At 38.8% G+C, this 15,925-nt stretch overlaps 2 protein-coding genes across 3 annotated transcripts in view; both read right to left on the bottom strand.

The window, feature by feature from the left end:
* Positions 1–6,016, bottom strand: part of LOC121945484 (carboxypeptidase Q-like) — a 31,667-nt gene extending 25,651 nt beyond the window's left edge. The window contains exons 1-5 of one of the 2 annotated variants that reach the window (XM_042489682.2): positions 5,921–6,016; positions 2,356–2,492; positions 1,147–1,362; positions 875–991; positions 567–774 (exon numbers count right to left, since the gene is read on the bottom strand). In XM_042489682.2, coding sequence (XP_042345616.2) covers positions 567–774; positions 875–991; positions 1,147–1,362; positions 2,356–2,485 — 671 coding nt within the window. In that variant the 5' untranslated portion in view covers positions 2,486–2,492; positions 5,921–6,016. The remainder of the gene's footprint in view (positions 1–566; positions 775–874; positions 992–1,146; positions 1,363–2,355; positions 2,493–5,920) is intronic. The other variant, XM_042489683.2, reaches the window with a different exon arrangement.
* LOC121945485 (uncharacterized) lies at positions 4,929–15,922 on the bottom strand. Its single transcript, XM_042489685.2, has 5 exons — positions 15,661–15,922; positions 10,154–10,286; positions 9,097–9,308; positions 8,346–8,625; positions 4,929–8,140 (listed from the first exon to the last, which is right to left on the bottom strand). Exons 1-5 carry the CDS (start codon positions 15,718–15,720, stop codon positions 7,977–7,979), a joined length of 849 nt encoding a protein of 282 aa, XP_042345619.2. The 5' UTR covers positions 15,721–15,922; the 3' UTR covers positions 4,929–7,976.
* Positions 15,923–15,925: the final 3 nt, after the last annotated feature.

Raw genomic sequence — 15,925 nt, 5'->3', positions numbered from 1 at the left:
AGGGATGCACGTTAATATCTTAACATCATCCGCAAGTATTGGCAGATATTTCTGTCACAAACTTTTTTTTTTATTAACAAAGTGAACATGGATAAAACATCATCCCAAAGTTTAACCTTTTTTTTTTTTTTAAAATGTACAATAATTGAATTTTACATACACGAAAAAGCATTGTATTTTATAGTCGCCGTCTATTGGAGGGCCATCGTGATGAGAGTATGCATAATATGTTGTTAATTCCACTAAAGAAGAGACTTGACAATCATAAAAAATATCTGGAAAAAAGTGGATACTGTATATTGATGTCAGCATTGGTTATTGGCCAAATGTGTTATTATATGGGATATTTGCAAAAAATCCAATATTGTGTATCCCTAACTTTAATACATTTTCCTCATGTAGGCAGGTACGTAGGTCAGTTGACCTATCGGTCATTCGGTCATTGGGTAGGTAGATAGTTTGTTTGTAAATGCTATTTTGCTTTCCTTGTTTTGTTTTCTTCTGTTTGTTTACTTACTCTTTTACATGTTTACATGTTTGAAATAAAGATTTCAATCAATCAATACCTGTTAATAGAAAATGGAGTAACAGATCGAATGAGCGCGGCCACAGCTCCCACTTTGGCTGCCTCAGAGGCACCATCAACACGGTAAGGCCCTGACGTGTCGTAGTTGACAAATGGTTGGTTGTAGACAACAATCCTCCCTATGGCCTCGTTGGCGCGGTGCTTCAGTTCCTCAAATGAATTAACAACCAATACTTCTGCTTCAATACCTGGAGAGATAAGAGACAGATATGGGAAAGTAAAACTGAAGTAGATGGCAAATGACGAGCTTTAAAATGATTTTATCTAACACAGTAGTATGGGCTTTACCCTCAGGTGGTGTCCCTACACTGCTTCCCAGTCCCAGTATAGCCAGACTTTTGGCCCTTGGTGCAATCATTTCAGCACTCTCGTTCCCTCTCACCCAGTGTGGGACTTTGACTGGCTCTGGAGAGGAAAAGGGTGAAAGGGGAAACAAAACCACTGTTACAGTCAGCAGAGCGCATTGCTGTAAGAGATCCCTTAGTTTGTGTAAAATGTATCCTCATTGCACACTTCTCCCTTCTTGCATCCAAGCGAGATAGATAACACGGCATACTCACCTAAAAGTACATCCAGCCCATCCTGTGTCATAGCATTGAACATGTATTCGATGGCTCTCTCAAGGTTGTGCGAGCCACTGATACGGTTCCCTATGGTGTCGGTGAAGTCGGCCAGCCGGTTGTAAGAGCGATTCTGGGCAGCTCCATACACAGCCAGGTCAATGATCTGTTGGGCCACGTCAGCATAGCCAGCTACCTCTTTAGCGATGTCTGAGACTGGGTTCACACAGAAACACGACAAAAAATGTAAAAAATGCTCAAAACAATTTCCAAGAGTCCAAAGTGATGTCTATACTTTGCTTTTTCTGTCCAATCAACAGCTCAAAGCCCAAAGACATTTACTATCATAAATGACATAGAAAAGCAGGAAATTCTCACTTTAACCATTTGAACTCTGAGAAGATTGGCTATATTTCTTTCAAAAACAAGGGAAGACAGTGATAAGTAACTTGACAAGAAATGGCCAAAAATTAGCAAGGAATTAGTAAAAGTTACAAGAAAAATACCTAATAAATAGGCAAAAAAAGAGAAAAAACAACAAAAAAACAGACACAAAACAAAATGACCTTAAGCAAGTGCTACATATAATTAGTTATAATATTTAATGCTTCCCCCATCTAATTTTAAGGTAAGTTCGTTGTCACTTTGTACTATTTTTTTTTTTTTTTGCATTTTGCATTTTGCAGAACATTTCTTACCAAGTTGCTCATTATGTTTTTCTCTACATTTTTGAAAGAAACCGAACTAATTTTCTCAGGTTTCAGAAGTTTAAACTCATGTTAAAGACTTCTGAACACAGCACAGGAAAACCGATGTGGATCCAAGTGTTAAAGAGTTAAGTAAGCTGGAAACAGTAAATGTTTGACATTTTTGCTAAAAAAAAAAAAAAAAAATAGTTGGCAATTCATTTTCCTTGAATCGACCGAAAAGTTAGTGAACTAAATGTAACAGCTCTTGGTTTCATATTGTTATTACAAGATTGGTGACATCATGCTGTTCCCAGCAAAGAGCCACCACAATTCAACCTGACTACAAGTCTAATTAGCCAGTAAGTGAAAACACATGTGTGGCTGTGCATGGCCTTTTAAAAAATCAACCTGTCTGACTGAATTAATTAAAATTAAACTGATGGCAACCCTGATATCCATACATATACATCACCCCAACTGCCCATAACTACATGTCTGCGGGTAGGAGGGTTTGTGTTACCGTTGCTTGCAGCGGGACTGGATACATCCATGGAGCCAGCATCCTGAGGGTCACAGTCACACGGAGGCGACAGCAGGAAGAGGAGCGAGAAGAGGAAGAGGAGAAATGGCGGTTCACCTTTCTGGGCCATCTTCAGACTGGAAAACATCATTGCACAAAACATCTTTTGCTTAAATAAACCCGCGCAACTAACAGCACATCATCAATCCAACAAATGCATACTGACGATAGTGGATATCAGAATGAGGAGTATATGAAGAACTCGGGATGGAGAGAAAGTTCTTAGACAATTATCATAAAACTTGATTCCTAACCACCATAAAACATCACAAACACCAACCCGCCCCGCTAAGGTGGAGTCTAGGTTATTGTTGACGTTACAAGACTTGACTAATATGTCATGATACATCCGTGTTTTCAACTATACTAACACCTGAATGTAAACACCGTTTGCGCGCGCTGATTCAGCGTGCTGAATGAAATGAAGACTTCCGTTCCCACCGTTTCACAATAAAAGCGCCGTCTCTGTAGGTTCTGTTGCAATACAGTTTATGAAAGTGTAACCTTACTCACTTACTTACTGTTCACGCTATATTTTGGGTTATTTTAGTTCATTAAGTCACCAAAGACAGTCAAAACTCAAATTTGTGATGTCATAAGGTCTGGAGCTGCTCCATGAACAATGAATGGTTAATAATGTTCTTGATGACACTGAGAGAAACCAGGGGATCATGTTATGACTGTATGGGAACATTCTCTGTTTCTGAAACGAGCACACTAAAATAGAATAAAGCTCATTTGGGTATTAAAAAAGACACCATTCTGTGATTCCCCCTGATTTTCACTGTCTTTGGAGCACCCCCAGAGTTTCAGACTGACTTGGCTGGTTTTTGGCTTTGAGGGGAAGTAGCTCATGCAGCCCACGCAAACACTGATGTACTGAAGGTACAAGGTACAAGGTAGATTTATTAGTCATTTTCTAAATATAGTTTAAAAAAACTGAAATAAAATTTGTCATTGATCCTGCTTTGAAGACTAAACTTTACTGGGCCAATTAAATAATGAATAAAAATTCTTAATTTCAGTTTACATCTGACTCTCTGTTTAAATATAAAGTATGTTAAAAGAGTTTAAAGATTGTACATGCCTTTTACTAAAAATGCAGACATAATTACATCCCATATGTAATCTCAGCAAAAACAAGTGTTTGAGATGAGCTCTGAGCTCTCAAATGTTTGATTGTGCTTTGTTTCAAAACTGACATTTCTGGAGAAATACCATACTCTTGTAATCATAGTTAGCATTGTATGAAGATGTGATTATAGATAGAGAAGTATCAGGTGCTGCTGCAGAACCAGATACTTCTTTTCAATGAAATAATAGAGCATGGTCTATGAACTATATTATTGTTACTTGGGACTATTAAATTGCAGAAGGTGTATCCCTATCAATGTTGCCTTATTCTCACATTGCAAAGAAAACAGATTCTAACGTTTTTTGGGGCACAATTATATAATGTGTCTTCTTCTAAAATTTCAACATCTCCTTGTCAACTCTTTTACTCGTCAAAAGATTTCCAGTGCTTGGATATGTATTGAATTGACACTGTGGACAACACAGCACTTCTCTGCCCACATCTCACTCTGTGGTTTTCATCCCCTGTCCTCTACCACTAATCATCTGCGTTCCTCAGCAGTCATTGGCCTTCACTGTGACTGTCCCACCCTGTGAGTAGGGTCTGATTAAAGTTTACTTACACTTTTCTTACACTCAACTACTACCTCAGTATTTTACTTTATTTTTGAATTTACAGAAGGTTAACTCCTGTTTGCTTTCAGCCACTTGCTTTTTACATAATCATATATGATATGTAGTGTCTTCCTGTGCTTCACCAGCCTCTTATTTCACTGTCATCTGCCATTTGTGTTTTCCTCTCTGCATTATCGAGTTTGAAAAACATCGGACCATTTGGCTCCATTCACATGCTGCTGGCTTGGTTTAACACAGTGGTTTGAAAACTTTTCTTTTTGGCATCTACATTTTTAAGAGGATGTTTGTTGAGGCTTGGAGGAAATATTTTTTCTGCGCTACTGTGCAAAAAAGTTGGAACAAAAGCTACAACCGAGTGCTTTGACCTACAGCTGACCTTTCAATGTAGGAACATTGAACACATAGTTACATGACTAGTTACTCATTACAAACTTGAGTGTCCAGTCAGAGCTTTTATGTAATTTCTGTAGAATGATTAGAGGACCTGCTACAGAATCTGATCTTGACTTTGTCTTCTTTTCACACAGTAATACAACACAGCAGTTCCAAAATACTCTATTGAAACACGACCTTATTGCCTAAGAGGCAAACAGTACAAAGATTTTGTGTACATTTAAAATGGGAAGGTGGGATGAAAGGCAAATGGGTCAATAAGATGGCAGAAAGTAAGGACATAGGTGGTTAAACATTAACAGAGATGCTGTTGAGTGAATGCATTTGCTGTCTATGGATATGTGTATCAGAATGAAGTATGAATGTATGCTCAGTCCAAGAAGCCAAAAAATGACAAACCAGTTTTAGAATTGCATTAAAGCTGCATCTTTTATGATGTAGTGAACCTCATAAAATACACAATTTCAGCAACACAGTTCTCTCTTGGCCAACTCGTGGATTTATGTGACCATCTTATCTGCAAGTCGATTTTTGGTTGGTTGCCACCTTTGTGTAGGCGTTTATTTGTTCAACTCAAGGCTTCAGGCAATTCATATTCAATTTCGATTAAACTGAAAATTAAAGCTTGAATATATTTACAAGGAACTTATTATTCCTATGTAATTATTTATGGCATGTATTTAGATAAAAAAAAAGGTGTTTAAGAAAATCTAGACAACTGATACTGAAATTGAAAATGAATTGAACCGAAGCTTGTCAAAAACACTAAAAACAAGACATTTAAAAACAAAACTGAGCAGTGGGCACAAAGACTCGATCATGACTATATACTGTACAATCCCAGTTTATCACTGGCATATTAATCCAGATTATAGTCTTAGCATAAGCAAGTATAAATTAATACATATAAATTATAGTATCATCAGCATACTGTATACCTTACAGAGATCCTAGAACAGAAAGGTTGTTGTCCTAACCCTCTATGGGTACAGTTTATGTCAGACATTTCTCTGACATTCCTGTTGTCCATACTAACAAAAATGTATGTGTCTTTCCTGGACCAACAGCACAGCAGTCTCGCCCAGAATTAATCCAGTTGAGGTTCTGTACAGCTCAAAGGTCAAAGCAGCTGTAAATGAATATATACGATGTATTGCAAGGCACAGAGGGTTCCAGTGCCTGACACATTTCACGTTATCAACAGTAAGTCACAGTGGGTTAGTGATGAATTTGTCTGGGTAATCCAGCTGTGGTGAATAGGTAGTTTGCATTTGCATTCATATAACCTGAAACTGCTTCAAAATAGTATTTTCTATTATGGAAAAGATAAATATATCATGTAAACACTATTAAGACTTGACTAAAAACACATACACACACAAAAAAATGTAGCCTTACTCACCAACCTTCACTGAGGGTACTGCCTCATGAACGGGGATCAAGCTTTTAATAGCCAAAAAACACTGCCACTAAACATTTTGCAACATATGGGGGTGGTGACCTTTGAAACAAGGTAATCAAAAAACAAGCAAAGATTGCCATTTCAATCCTATTAGGAAATGCTTGTACCAATTAAACATTCCTCAGTTGAACTCGATCTCAGTCATTCAAATCAGAGCAACAGAATTAAAAAACAATATAATTTCACTGAGAATGTGTGGATCGAGACAGGTCAACTCATATTTTTACCACTTATCCCCACCTCTCTGTATGCACTGACCACTGACCGCAGTCATTTTGATGACCAAAGTTGGTTTAAAAATTTTTATTTGACCTATCCACAAAGGTTTAAGGCCACAAATAAAGCTGCTAAGACATTTCCCCCTGTTCAATAAGAGGCTGATTTAAAAAGCACTTTTCTTTGACACACAATAGGCAGTAGGTAGTTAGTTAAGATTCATCACAGACTATACATAGGGGAAATCCCCAATATTGTCACTAAGATATATATATTTAACAGGGTGTATACAAGCAAAGATTATGCACTATTAAAAAAGGGAATACCACCCTGTTGTTGGTGCTGTTAACTGCCCCCTGTATCCTCATTGAAGCTCCTCAAATCTCTAGAAGGTCCCAAGCTCTTTGGGTTGGCTGGCTGAGGTAAACTGATTATTAGGAAACACACATCTATAACCTGACATGCTTGCACTATCTTACTTGCAACTAATTAAAAATAATTTGTGAGTAGTAAATAAATTGCAGATTTGCTATCCACCTGTCAGTTACATGTCACTGTCCCTTTAAGTTCAAACCTGCTATTGCTAGCTGCATATAGCTGACAGTTAGAGAGGAATGTGCTTTGGCTGCTTCAGAAAACGATGGTCACCTCTATGGTTTCTGAATTATAGTCATTCGCCCTGGCTCTACCTTAGCAACCCTGTTCCACGTGCTTGCAGCACTCAGTCACTGAATAAAATAATCCTGAAAATATTACTTATGTTGGATGCAAGGTTGACAGCCTAAAGACTACCACTGAACGCAATGAAAAAAACTGAAATATCTTAAAAATGGCTTAAGGAAATATAATCTCTTAACATCAAAATACATTTAAAAAAAGCTAGTAAAATAATTTTCCAAAAGACAAATAAAGCACATTTATATTTGGTCAATTCTATAAGTGTCAAATATCTGTGAGAAAACAACACAAATATGTACCTGCAGAGTAAAAAAATCTCTCAATCCAATACTGGACAGCATATGAAAAAACATATTCATTCCTCACAAGAACAAAAAATCAATTCAGCACAGAAAGCGTACAGAAAATGAAATGTAACAATGAAAAATGTTAAACAAATTTGACCTCAAATAAAGGGAAAAGGGTTTAAATTTTGAAGGCCCTTTGTAATACTAATCCCATACAGCGTACCATTTTAATTACCAGTATTCAAACTGCGTTAAGGCTATTCAAATGTTTCTGTGAACTTCCTCAGTGTTGTTAAGCTGCGCTGCGACAGCTCCGGCTGTAGTTCTGCTATATGCGACAATAAATCTGTCTGTAAATCAGAACCAAGCCCGGCCCAGTGTGGTTCAGTTTACAGAAGTATTGTGAATCTAAAAGCACAGTGTTTTCAGTATTCTGAAGCTGACTACTTTGCTGGACTAGAGCAGTTGTGATCCATTTGGATATTCTAGAAAAGACTCCTTTCTTGAAATTGAGGATGTGTATTTAATGTCTGACTCCTTCCCCAGAATGGAATGATAGGAATTTATTTTTAAAGTCTTATTTGTTCCCTTATGATCTTCTTCACAAACAATGAACATCATAGAGCGAGATGTAAAGGGGAAGCAGAGGAAGAAGTTAGGAAAGATGGAAAAAAATAATGGTGGAGGCACTGAAGAAGAACAGAGGTGCTTGACTTCAAACTTCATCGAGAGGAATCGTCTTCAGGTGTTTATAGATCCATTCTTAGTCCTGACTGGGAGGAGACAGACTCCATTTAAAGTCCCTTTTGGTCAATTTAGGCGTAGAACTCCTTGGTAGGCGCTTTGTGATAGGCTGTTGTGGAAACTTTGGTGTCTCCCAGGTCGTAGCTACCTTCGTCCTTCTTCTTCATACGGTATGCAAGGAGGAGGAGGAGGAAAACAGCACAGAGGAATCCGACCACTCCGCACGCTATCACCGCTGGAGAGGACAGAAAACAAGAAATTATTTTTTATTTCTTACCATTCTAAAGCGCTTAACATCCATTCTTGCAAATTTTGCAACTTATCATTAAAACCTTCATCGGATTTGTCTTCAGATATTCTCCCTGAATCAGCTCAGTGAATTAAACATGTGGGCACAGTAAAGATGCAGTAAAGCTGAATGGAAATCTGTCTGTCCTTACCTGCCAGCACTTCTGTCCTCTCCCACATGTTCTCAGAGGTCACCTCTTCAGGGGAGTCCATCTCATATATTATGCTGCCTCTGCCATTTTTCTCCAGAAGTTCATTGTCAACCTCCTCGACTTCATCTTTCCGGTTTTTGGGTGTCGACACCAGACTGTTGTCCTCTTCGGTGTCTTTGTTTACGGTGATGTCCATGCCCAATTCAGTCGTTTCACTTGGCTCGCTAGTGGAGCTGGGACGGGTACTCTCTGTGAACCAATCAGCTGTTGGGCCTGCCACCTGGAGGAACGTATGAATAAGTTAAATGCACCGGGTAACAAAGTAAGGATGAAAAAAGGCAAACTAGGGTTTTGAATACTTTCTGGTTAGCACTGTATAAACCATGAGACAGACGCTGGAAATGAAATGTGAAAGCTCTGCGTATCTTTAAGTTTTATTATAACACATCTCAGCAAGTCTGACAATCTCATGTCACACATCATATATATCAAAATGCATAAAACAGATGTATGCTTGAGAGGGCTTTAGTTCATGCAGATGTCAGAAGAAAACAGTGTAATTGGATGCAAGTCTGTAAATCATTAACAATGTCCAAAGGCATTTCTTTAAAGTATATATGGGTACATCATTTGTAATATTTGAATCTTTGAAATAGCCTATGGCACATTACAAGTGCTTTATCTTGGGATCAATTCATAAAGATTTTCTAACTTTGAGATAAGGATTTTTGTAAAAGGACAGGGAACATACCTCCTCATCATTGTCTCCTTTAGGTAATACAAACGGTGTCTCTGTGTCCTCCTCCACTGTGGTTGATGGATCCTGGCTGTCTGCTGCTGTGGTTGATGGGTTTTGAGGAGAGGTTGCTGTTGGCTGCGATTGAGTAGGAACCATTTCTTTGGAGACTGTGGTCTGAGAGATGTTGAGGATCCTCCTGACTATCTCTTCTTTATATGTGACGTCTGTGAAAGTTGAGATTGAGGAGACAGTCACCATAAATGCCAACACTTAAGAGTGAGTTTCCTGTCAACTTAGCACCATTACTGATTTTGGAGTAAAAAACAATATCTGTACCTATCACCTGTAAATAGACTGCAGACACATGATAGTGCTAGAATCTTATTTTTGCAGAAATCATGTATTTGTTATTTTGTTGAGAATGACTGTAACTTCATGGTTTGAGAAGATTCTGCTACTCATGTCTCAGCTCATAAGGCTGACATTTAGTTGATACATGGTTTTAATCGGACAGTGACGCAATGTTAAAATGTGCCCTCAGGATGCTACTCAAACAGTTCCATTTACACGCAAGAGGAATACAATCTGTGAGTTTTATAACATACTGGAATTCACTTAACCGCATTTGAGTTTATAATGTGATCACACACTAAATGTTCCTGCATATTATTCACCGTGGGCATGAAGGTGAGTCACTGATAATGACGGCAGAGAGTATCTGACATCTGTGCGCTTCCAATAAAATGTCACCTGGTTAACTCCACATCACCTCAGGACAAACATCTGGCAGACTGTGAGTGAGCGCTTCTGTGTCTGAATATACAAGCACTTGTGTCTACAGGACATACATTGCTCATTTGTCTGATGTTTGCAAAAGAGTGAGAAGATCAGATAAAACACGGTGAAATGAGGAAAGCTTTTGTAAAACTAACTGCCTCTAAGGAATTTTAAATTTGAAGACAGAAAAAGTCCCAAAAGCACATTATGACTAAGATGAACCCCACTAATGCTGCATCCAAAATTACTTCCATGCATAAAAATAACAAAATAAAGGCAGTGTTCTCCTCACCGTAGTCTCCGGATCCAGAGCCTGAGCCGTCAACATCACCATCTTCGTCATCTATCGGGAGGCCACCTGACGTGTGGCCCTCTATATACAGGTCGTCTGTCGTGGAAGAGGGTGTCTGGGAGGACACAAAAAGCTGTAAGAGAGAGAGAAATAAGACAGGTATTATGATTCAAGCAGAAGATAAATACTAATTAAGACAGGAGAGACATGGAGACGCATGGAGACACACGGTTCTCTGTTATTCGCACTTGCAGAATTCCTTCCACTAATCAAAAACACATGAACGTCTCTACAGTTTGGGAGTGAAACAATGTCTCTCACAGCCAAAAACCTACACCGTGTGTTCACTGGTGTCTGTAAGTTTCACCATAGTGCGTGTTGCATCCGTACTGTAGCATGTGCATTTAGAAGGAAGCTGTCTCTTTATGTTCATTTCATGTGTGGCAGTAATTTGTGATGCTTCACAGAGCCAGACAGAGATCTAAGTGTGTGTGACGAGGAGGGAGACATCAAGCAGATTCAAAGGCAACACACACAACAGAGATGAGGACTCACATACACAGACAGACAGACAGACAGACAGACACACACACACACAGGAAAAAAACATGTTATATATGAGGTTGTAGGGAAGGACAATCTTCCACTAACCCAAACGCTACACAAAGGAGTGTGATGAAAGCCAAAACCATACTTGTCTGACACTTGAATCTAGGCTTGAACCAAGAATGAGGTACTTAAATAGGTGAAGTTATTCAGGAGCTTGCTGAAATATGAAAAATGAAATACGTCTCAATGTATGAAGCAGGTTAAAACAAGCTGTGATAACTTCAGAAAAACAGTAATATAACAAATGGTTTGGGCCGACAAGTGAAAAATAAATCAAAGAAAGCAACCTGATAATAATGAGTCTGAGCAGATGTTAGTAGTAAGACAGCGAGACAGATGAGCACACACATACTTACACAGACATGGATGAATATGGCCCATTGAGACCTGAAATATGTCTGGTATGTATACTATGCTTCCACTAACACAGGTGCTGAGAGAGGGAGAAAGGAGGAAGACTGGAGAAAGGAGGGAAAGGAGGGAGACAGGAACGGTGCTGTATGTTTCTCCTTAAACAGATGCTATTGACAGGAAGAGGATCTTTTTGTCCAATAAATATTTACACCTGAGGAAAGTACAGGAAGTAATTCTACTGCGCGAGACTCCTCATGCCAATAGTAGCCTTCCATTTCACAATATACCACAAGAGAAATAAGAGGTGACTCATTGCAAACCACAGCACTTCACATAATAATGCCAGTTTTGCACAGACCATACTTTTAGTGCCAATAAACAACAGTAGATCAAAGCTCAAGACAAACCGCTCTGCTCACTTTCCTTTGTGACTTTTTAAGACATTTGATATTTTTTATTGGTACTAACTGAGATGTAACAAGAGAGAAACCATTATGACATAAAACAGATGTTGTGTTCAGATTGTGGTGAAAACAGGCCAAAGAGAAAATCATTAACATCAGTTTCCAAAAGACATCAGAGAGTCACATTGCCAGGGCTGACTAAAATAGCAGAGGAAGCTCTTACATTCTTACTGTCTTCAACCAGGGATTACAAAAGCAGATGCTGCACTCGTCAAAATGAAAGACACAGACACTAAAAACTGTTACTGCAGGAGACATTAAACTCACTCTTTCAGCTTACAATAAACGTAAAAGGCCAAAGGGAGTTCTAAGCTTATAGCAGTCTATTATTTCCTGCCAAACTCACAGCTCCAGGTTGGACATCACTGAACTTGGTTGTCTGGTTTCTTTGATAGCTTTGAAAAAGAGCAACTCGTGCTCAGTTCTACATTGACTGGACTGTCCCAGTGAAGGAGGGACACAATGTACATACTGAGAATGAGCAGGATTCCCTTTTAAGGCCACAACTACTACTACTGTGATCTTAGGTGCTACTGAACTGATTGATTGCTACACACACCACCTCCACCATGAACATGTTCTCAAAACAAAAACACTCACATGCTCAGTGATATAGGGCTAGGCTGTATGGTTATGATGACTATCACCATTTTACAGATATAGTGCAATTTTGATAAATGGGCAATATGATAGATAATACATTTTAAAAGATCAAACTGACATTTAAAGCAATTCATTGTGTTGAAGTGCTTTGCACTACATTCTTCATATGTGTAAATCTAAAACTTTAGAGGCTAATTTTAGAATGACAGTGCGCCCTGGGAGGGACCAAACTGATCCAAACTGAGGAGGGCAGCTGCTAAACTATTTTTATTAGAAAATTAAACTATTTTTATTATTGATCAATCTGTTTTATTTTTAGTTAATCCGTAAGTTATTATAAAGGCAGAGACAAACGCATATCACAAATTCCTGGATAAATGTGACATCTTCAGATTTCTTATGTCCAGCCAAAAGTCCAACACTGAAACAGTTTAGAAGGAAAAATAACAGAGAAAACTAGCAAATCCTAAAATTTGAGAAGCTTGAACCAGAGAAAGACTGGCATTTATGCTTGATAAATGACCTGAACAACTGATTATCTGAGGTATTGGGGAATACTTGTCTATTAAATGACTAACTGATTAGTTGTACAATGTAACATACAAAAGGAAACCCAAAGGCTAAATAAAAGAAAAGGTTATGCAGCAGGGTTACCTGGGAGATTTGACTCAGCCAGTTAGAGGTTACACACATCTGGAAAACATACATATGTACATAGCTCACACACACACACACACATACACACAGGCCGTATATAACCATCTGGTGTCCCGGTGCTTTGTTCAAGTGAAGACAGATTTCTGGAAACAGTCAGGTCGCAATGATGAAACACTACAGACATGCAATAGGATATAGTGTGTTTGGGGAGTGCATTATTGTAATCAACAAATCCGTTTTATTGTGTGTGTGTGTGTGTGTGTGTGTGTGTGTGTGTGTGTGTGTGTGTGTCCACTGGATTTATTGTTGCAGTAAAATATTTCCTCCACGAGCTGGAAGTGAACGATAATGAGAGAGCAGTTGGGTCAAGAGTGACGTGTAACAGCCAAAAGTACACAGCATACCTGTCATCGCAATCTAGATCGCAGCAGCAACACACAACACTGCATTAGAGGGGGTGTTTATTTGAACAAGGCAAGAGTCATAAAATGTTTGACCCACCTCAACGTCAAATGTGTCAGTTTAATTAACAGCAGTCATAGTTTCCAAAGGTTTCACAAATGAGATATTCGCTGATAAAAGAATAATGAGCCAGTTCAGAGTATGGATTACTTATGTTTTTGTTACAACTCTGTTGCCCTAAATCTGAGCAGGAGTTTGGTAAGATTGTATGGAAAGACATGGGTATAAAGACAGAAACAATATCTCTTTTTGTTTTACACAAGAGGGTATCATAATGGCCTAAACTGAAATGCCAGAATGTATCACAGTTATTTGAGTCTGCTGACCCCAAGCTAAAGGTCCTAGTCCACAGTGTTGGACAAACGAAGCAATTTTCATTTGTTTAGGGGCTTAATATATTAAAAGGTTTATGGTGGAGCAAAGAGCAGTATGAGAAGGACCCCCCTCACCACCAGAACTTAGCTAGCTCTGGTTTTACAGATCTCTTTACGGGGTGCTGAAATTGAAAGTCACATTAACTATAACCAACAAAGCCACCAAAATGTCACAGATACAGACCGGCAGCAAAGCAGATGCTGTCAGACAGACAGGATGTGTAATTCTTCCCTTGTATATACAGAACAATGTTATGCTTAATATGTTGCGACTAATTCTGCGATTCTTTAAACTAAGAGATCAATTAACTTCGGGTAGACTACATTGTATGCTGATTCTCCTCAGCTATAGATGTCGACCTTTTGTTTTATATTCCTGGATTATCACCAGTGCAATGTTTGCTTGTTCTATTCAATTAAATCCTTATGTCGTCTGCGTGTTTCAGAAGCACTATGAAAATAAACATTTATAAGACAAAGTGACAGTGTCACATGCTTCCTCTTGCCTTCTATGGTTGGGTCTGTAACCCACACAGATATGCTTGCCTGGACTAGCCCAGTGGGATTCACTGTGAGTCAACCATCCAGAAAATGACACAACTACCGGCTCACAAGCTCACAATCCTGTTTCAACATTCATCGTTCAGATGTGAGTAACGTCAGTGACTGACTAACCAGTAATTCTACAGCCACGCTCAAAGAAATAGACAGTTTGAATATACGCCGTAACCCATCACGCCCTGCAATTTAAAACTGGAGTCTGTGTATTAGTGGCATGACGTGATAGGGAATCAAAGCATGTGTAGAGCAGAGTACAACATACAGTTGCAAGATGATAAAAGTACAACTGTAGCTGTAAGGAAGCTGTTTTTCTGTAATCACATCCATTTATAATACATATTCTCAGATTACAAATCATGGGGCCTTATGTGGGGAAAAATGCATTAAATTTTATTTTTTCCCCCTTGTCTTAACAAGTCTTTCAGTATTTAGCCAATGTTTACTTGCTTGCAAGCTCCTGCTAGACATATTCAGGACAGTATTAGATTTCAGCTTTCTCTTTCACAATATTTAGTCCATAAATCATAAATATCAAGAATTGAGATGGCAGAGTTCCCTGGCTCTCGTTTGGGACTTTTACTGTGAATAAATCATGCAAGGATATTTTTGCACTTCTGACAATGCGCAGAGGTCTGCTTTAGCCTGTTATTTCCAGGTGTTTTCCAGCTTTACAATACACACACACACACACACACACACACACAAACACCAAGAGTGGGAGAAAGACAGGGAGACATTTTAGAACATTTTTATCCGAGTTCATTCGTGTCTAATACAGAAGTTCATCATGCAAATAATGACATTTTAGACAAACCCCTCTGTGGGTGGGAAATCCAGACCAGGTCTGGTTTGGGTTGAAATGTCAAAGTTGTGAGCTAGAGGCTAAACAGACTTTGGCCCAGTGTGAACTTGACACCAACTAGACGCATGAACTTGGGTTGAATAGTCTGCTTAGTGTCTGGGTAAATATCAGCACAACCTAAATCCGTCCGTACTTTAATATACCTGTAATGTAAATACGGTTGCTTCCTGGAGAATATTATTAGCATGTGCTTACAAACAGCTACCACGCTTATTTCCACGCTGATCACTTTTAGCACAGATTTACAAGCACCGTCCACCTGGACCACCAATTTGGGAGAGTGTGTTTAAAAAAGTGCAGTTAAAGCTAGAACAGTAGCTTAAAGTCTGAAATGGAAACAAACAAAACTGTTGACAGAACAAATGTAAACGTTATGGAGGCTCGCATTTTCTGGACGCATCTCAACGGCTAATTAACGTCTTTAATCGGGATAAAAGAAACACAAAAAGTCAACGTTTTCGAGCCAAAACAACATCCAAGTCTTCGTTTACCTTCGCTCACCATAACCTTCGTTTCCCCCGACATGTTAATGAAAACCTACTAAAATTAAAAGCTACTTACTTTTTCACTGATAAAGCCAGTCGCCAGCCCGACGAGAAACAACAACCGCAGATTCCTCATCTTAACTTTCCAAAAAGAGACGACAGTTGTAAGACAAAAGGAGAAATAATGAGGAAAAAATAACTTAAATATACGTGAAACAAAAGTCGTTTCGCTAATTCCTGGTCACGTTTTTCGCTGGTGTTTTCGGCTGCTTCGTAAAATCTCGGCACTTTGTTGGTCGACTCCTGAGCGCGTTGTGTGAGTGAAGTTTCTCTGGAAAAGT

The sequence above is a fragment of the Plectropomus leopardus genome, chromosome 11 (assembly GCF_026936395.1).
Source record: "Plectropomus leopardus strain MGB_pleo_1.0 chromosome 11, ASM2693639v1, whole genome shotgun sequence".
NCBI classification, from domain to species: Eukaryota; Metazoa; Chordata; class Actinopteri; order Perciformes; family Serranidae; genus Plectropomus; species Plectropomus leopardus.
This window is presented reverse-complemented; position numbering and strand designations above follow the sequence as displayed.

Excerpts from the sequence above, each read along its gene's own strand:
- LOC121945485 (XM_042489685.2), bottom strand. The coding sequence starts at position 15,720 with ATGAGGAATCTGCGGTTGTTGTTTCTCGTCGGGCTGGCGACTGGCTTT. Across the intron at positions 10,287-15,660 it reads CTGGCTTTATCAGTGAAAAA|CTTTTTGTGTCCTCCCAGAC; the intron begins GTAAGTAGCTTT and ends TCTCTCTTACAG. Across the intron at positions 8,141-8,345 it reads GAGGACAGAAGTGCTGGCAG|CGGTGATAGCGTGCGGAGTG; the intron begins GTAAGGACAGAC and ends TGTCCTCTCCAG.